Below are 5,634 nucleotides of genomic sequence, written 5' to 3' on the forward strand. Positions count from 1 at the left end.
TAATAAATAATGGTTAGCTTTGGGCAAACTCGTGCGCCTTGTCACGTATCCAGAGGTCCAGAAGATGCTGCACCATGAGCTCAGTGGTGATGGCGACAACCATCCGAGGAGTGCCCCTAAGAGTTGCTATACCTGCACGTTGTCATCCTCGAGAGCCTACGGCTACACATGCTAGTGCCATTCATCTCACACCATGGCCACGGCTGCGACAGCAGTCCTACTCCCACCGCTTGATGGCACGCATGGCAAAGGACATCGAGAGGGACCCCAAGGCATGGATGAACCCTAAGGGGTTTAGGTCAAAGTGGTTTCGTGACGATGACGAAGGCAAGGACATGAGCCCTATTCCACGACCCAAAGAGATCCGAATGATGCCATTTGGAGCTAGGTGCAGGCATTGCCCTAGTGAGTGGCGGTGGCATTGACCACACGTCCACCATCTCGTTGTTCTTGAAGGTGATGGTGTTGCTGTTGAGAGCAGGCATCATGATATCGACGTACTACTTAGTTGTTGGTGTGGAATCATGATATCGACGTACTACTCTATCCCATAAAAAAAAGTCGAGAGACTCGTAAGTTTGACTAGATTTGTATAAAATATTTAGAAATACTCGTTTACGGGCGCCTGATAGTTGGTATCTCTGTCAATCAATGTGCTCGCGCAACAGATCCAAAATTGATTATCCAAATTCATCTTCCTCCTAGCCGCATCCCATTCATCATCCTTCATTCCAGCGTCTCCTCTCTCTCTCTCTCTCTCTCTGAGATTCATGGTTGTCAACTCTAGTGAGCTCCTCCCCAGTGCTCGCACCCCCAACCCCTTCTTCCCTAACTCTGGCAGGCTTAGAAGAGATGGGGTTTAGGTGGAGGAAGGCTGACTAGGCGGTGGGGCGGTGGCATAACGGTTTTTGGGACCGTGGTGGTGGCGATGGAGGCGACCATGTCAAGTCAGGATGGAGGAGTCCATGGCTAGAGGTTGCCGCAAAAGAAGGAGAGGGAGAGGAATATGGGAACCGATGCAGACGCGCTAGGGTTTTGTCTAAAGGAGAGGATAGCACGGTAGCAGGGGTGATGACAAGGAGGAGTATGGGTTGAGGGAACCATTGGCCGAAGGCGTGGCGGAAGAAGGGTGCAGGGCATTGGTGGCAAGGAAGAAGAAAGCGATCCGCGGCCCTGCGACACTAGTAGGAAGATACCACCAAGAGCAAGAGGTTGAAGATGACCACCAGGGCATTTGTGAATCAGCTAGCTAGAGCATCAAATATTCAAATATATCATCTTTGAGTGAAGATGTTACAACTACACAACATCATACATACATCTGTAGAACAAGTTCATAACAGTCTGTCTGTCTCGTGTTGCAATGCAACGAACGAACCAGCGAGCAGTTCATCACATCACTCCGCCGGCCGTCTTGCTGTGTCGCAGGCAGAAGGACTTGAGCCTGTCAAGGCCGTCTTCGAGAGAAGATGGGTCAATTGCAAAGGTGATCCGGAGCCAATCCTTGCATCCCACAACACGTCCTGACAAGAAGTTGTTTCCACCATGTTACATTACAGTACGTCTCAAACACAAAAGGTGATCTCGATCTCAAGGTGGATGCAAAAAATGTCTTGTACTACTAAACAGATTGATGAACTGATGTGTATTAGTTCTACAACTATAGTTTCAAAAGAATCAATCATGTATATATTCAGGAGAATAATAAAGCACCTGGCAGAACAACCACTGATTCTTCCTTTGCCAGCCGGCAGCAGAAGTCCATGTCATCTTTGATGTCCTTCAGGCAGGACAGATCCAGTTTCACCTGTAGCAGGTGATGGGAATTTTACACCAGAATGTTAGCGAATCCCTCAGGACGTCTCTTGCAACATGGAAGAGAAAATGTGTAGTGAATCATCACAGACCATTACAAACATGGATCCCATTGGTTTGCTTGGGCATGTGATTCCGTTGATGTGCTTCATCTTTTCCCAGCACATGTCTGCACTTTCTTTGAGAATTTTGATGGTCTTTTGGAAGAATTCCTCCTTTGAGTTCTCCAGGAGGTTTGGAACTGCTCCCTAACCAACAGAATTTTGTGATGTCATTTTAGTGGATGCAAACCATTATATTTCCTATGCACAATTTCAAGGCTTGCAAGAAAATGGCAATGCAGTTACAGTCACCTGAACAAATGTTGTAGGATCAGAGCAGATATAATGATAGGTCCTGATGCTAGCGGCTACCTGAAAGAAGAAAAAACTTGTGTAAGCATTGTGCGACTACATTTTGCATTGTACCTTCATTTAATTCCAAAATCTGAAGAACAGCTTCACTATTAAATCAGGATGCGAGCACCCTGCACATTCTATTAAATGAAATACAAACAAACTTTCCAATACTAATTATCACATAACCAATGTTCAAGCATGAGATGTAGTAAATGAGAACCTTGGTTCTCTGAAATACACCATTAGGATCATTTGTAACAATCCATCCAAGCCGCCAACCGGGCACCAGCCATCTCTTTGATAATGACCCCAGTGTGAGCACTGGAGCCACAGCCCCAAACACACCCATCGGCACAAATTTCCTCTCTCCAAATGTCAAGTGTGCATAAGCCTCATCTGCTATTACAAATATGCCAAGCTTCCGTGCCGTCTCAGCAACCTAGAAAATCATGGACACACACAAATAGGCATTCAGACTACTACCCAGAGCAGTCAACTAAGGCAGAACCAGAGATAGCTTATATTAGAACATGCCTTGGCCAGGTGCTCATAGGAGTACACATTGCCACATGGGTTTCCTGGGTTGATAATGACAATGGCAACAGTATTCTTGTCTGCAAGAGCTTGGACACACTCAGTGTCAACCTCCCAGTCTTTCCCAGGTAGAAGATCGAAGTACCGGGCTTCCATTCCGTTGAAAACAGCACGCGCCTCATAGAACTTGTAGCCAGGCCTTGGTAGCAAGATGTTGGCACCAGGACGAGCTAACACAGAGCAGATTATCTCAATTGCTTGAGCACAGCCGTTTGTGAGGTAGACATCATCAAGTGACAATTCATATGGCAAATCACGGGATAAGTACTGTGCAATGGACCTGAAATTTGTGGTTAATTTAGAGTTGTGAAGAACATAGATGTATAATGCAATGTGTAGTAATTGGAAACAAATAAAACTGTGTATGTTGTACTGAAATAGCCATATAAATGTCTAATGGGAGAAAATTTCAGTGTGCAAGCTCCTAGGAATCAAGAGACTGAACACATAGGACAGGTGCAGGATTCAGTTATTATTTCACCGTGAACCTGTAACTGATGCGCACACAAAAAAAAAAGTGAATCTTATAGTTGGAACATGAACCAAGGTGGAAACCAATATTTCCCCTTGTACTGTTGATATTATTAGTGGCTACCAAAGTAAGCTGGCCAAGACAAACATTGGAAGATGTAAGGTTCAGTGATTCCCAAACAGAGCAGGATCCATAGATTGTGTTAGCTAGAACTGACTATTAAAATCCTGCTGACTTCAGAAATAATAAGACAGGGAAGTCAAAGGGCCTTTCCACAGCTGGGATAATACAGATGGTAAAAAATACAGAAGATCCGATATTAGCATTCATTTTAATTAATTTAACGTCACTATAGATATCCATATTCATATATGATTCTGATATACTTATAACATACTGCACAGGTGCATCCAAAAAATCATTTTTTATGATCTTTCTCTATCCATTTCCAGAACCGTATTAAAAAAATGTAAAAAATATCCGACATTATTTTTAGCTGTAAATGACAAGTAGTTCATAAAACCGTCTAAAATTTAGATGATGTTAATTTTATTATCACAAATGTTATTCACCATTTGAAAGATTTAAAAGTTTTCTCTTTGGTAATGACATTATACTGATTTTAATATCATTACGTCTAATTGATTTAAGCACCTTAATTATTCATATACTAATAAAATTACTTTTTCTATATTTAATTTATTTATTGATAAATATTTAGCTATAGTTTTGTTGATTTCCAAAATTAATTAGATATCCAAACGCGAAGCCTAATTAGAGGTATCCATTTCGGTATTTGCAACCTGTAATATCGATAACCATATCAAATTTGAATGAACATGTATTAATATATTCTATGCGAATTCGATTCCAATCCCAAATCCATCTCTATCCACAGCACCTTTCACTTGTCTGTTTGTGTGGTATCCAGACTCCATAGCACCAATCCAACAGTGACTCACTTGTCTATTTGTGTGGTATATATATATATATGGTATCATATGCCTTGTTTACTTTCTAAAAATTTTATAAAATTTTTCAAGATTCTTCATATCACATCGAATCTTGCGGCAAATGCATGAAACATTAAATATAGATTAAAAAAACTAACTGCATAGTTTGTCTGTAATTTATGAGACGAATCTTTTAAGCTTAATTAGTCTATGATTAGACAAGATTTATCAAATACAAACAAAAATACTACAATATTCATTTTGCAAAAAAAATTATAACTAAAGAAGGCCTTATTCCTACCCTGTGACTGTTTGCTGTGTGTGATAATGTGTGAGCTGACATCACAGAGATGCTGTTTTTGTTTTCTCCGGCAAACTGAGATACCACCAGTACCAACAATTTCGTTTCTGAATCATACCATTCACCACGATGAATCAAAATATGAAAATTTTCGACTGTCAAATGCCAGCACCAGTTTACTGTTTACTCCTCATTCTATTTAAGCACGATTTCGATTAACATGCATCTAGTAAGAATTTAATTTAAACAAGCAAAGGAAGCAACAGAGATAGAGAAAGCAGCCGATCCGTTGAGCTGCCAAGAAGTCAGTTATCTCATCTCACCTCCGTGCTGGCTCAAGGCCGACGCAGGTGGAGTAGGAGTTGTACTCGCCGGACTGCAGCGCGCCGGCGACGGCGTCCACGGCCTCCGGCGCCGTCCGGAAGCACGGGAACGCCGACGGGTCGCCGTGGCCCATCGGGATCACCGGCCTTCCACCAGCGCCGCCGCCGCCGCCGGCAACCATCTCGGCCTTGATCTTGGCTAGCACGCCGCGCACCGAGAGCGACATCAGGCCCAGGAGCCTCTCGTTCGGCTCGAAGTTCCACGAGTCCGGGACCCGGAAAGCCGCCGCCACCTCGCCATTGCTGGCGCTGCCGCTGCTGTTCTCCATCGCCGAGTCGTGATTGCTCTGGCGATGTGCGAGAGAGGTTTGGCTACTGCGAGCTGACGAGAGTGGCGGGGTGGATGTGTGTGGAGTGTGCACGTCGTCCGCCTACTTATAGCAGTGTTAGCAGAGTCTAACTTGGGGAGTAAGAAGGTGAGAGAAACAGAGAGGAACCACCATCTTCATCTTGGGGAGGAAGGAGGGATGAAGGAAGAATAAGGCCTTGTTCAGTTCGCGAAAATTTTTGGTTTTTGCTATTTTAGTATTTTCGTTTGTATGTGGCAAATATTATCGAATTATAGAGTAACTAGGCTCAAAAGATTCGTCTCGTAAATTACAGACAAACTGTGTAATTAGTTTTTATTTTCATCTATATTTAATGATTTATGCATGTGTACAAAGATTCGATGTGATGCGAAATCTTGAAAATTTTTGGAAACTAAACAAGGCCTAAC

The 5,634-nt window shown here is 43.0% G+C and overlaps 1 protein-coding gene across 1 annotated transcript; it reads right to left on the reverse strand.

Annotated features, from left to right (window-relative positions):
• On the reverse strand, positions 1,234 to 5,336 carry LOC8059342 (probable aminotransferase TAT2). The gene is made up of 7 exons (XM_002450907.2): positions 4,857 to 5,336; positions 2,748 to 3,087; positions 2,434 to 2,652; positions 2,169 to 2,228; positions 1,908 to 2,063; positions 1,714 to 1,807; positions 1,234 to 1,523 (listed from the first exon to the last, which is right to left on the reverse strand). Exons 1-7 carry the CDS (start codon positions 5,183 to 5,185, stop codon positions 1,393 to 1,395), a joined length of 1,329 nt encoding a protein of 442 aa, XP_002450952.1. The 5' UTR covers positions 5,186 to 5,336; the 3' UTR covers positions 1,234 to 1,392.

Source organism: Sorghum bicolor, chromosome 5, assembly GCF_000003195.3.
Source record: "Sorghum bicolor cultivar BTx623 chromosome 5, Sorghum_bicolor_NCBIv3, whole genome shotgun sequence".
In the NCBI taxonomy this organism is placed as follows: Eukaryota; Viridiplantae; Streptophyta; class Magnoliopsida; order Poales; family Poaceae; genus Sorghum; species Sorghum bicolor.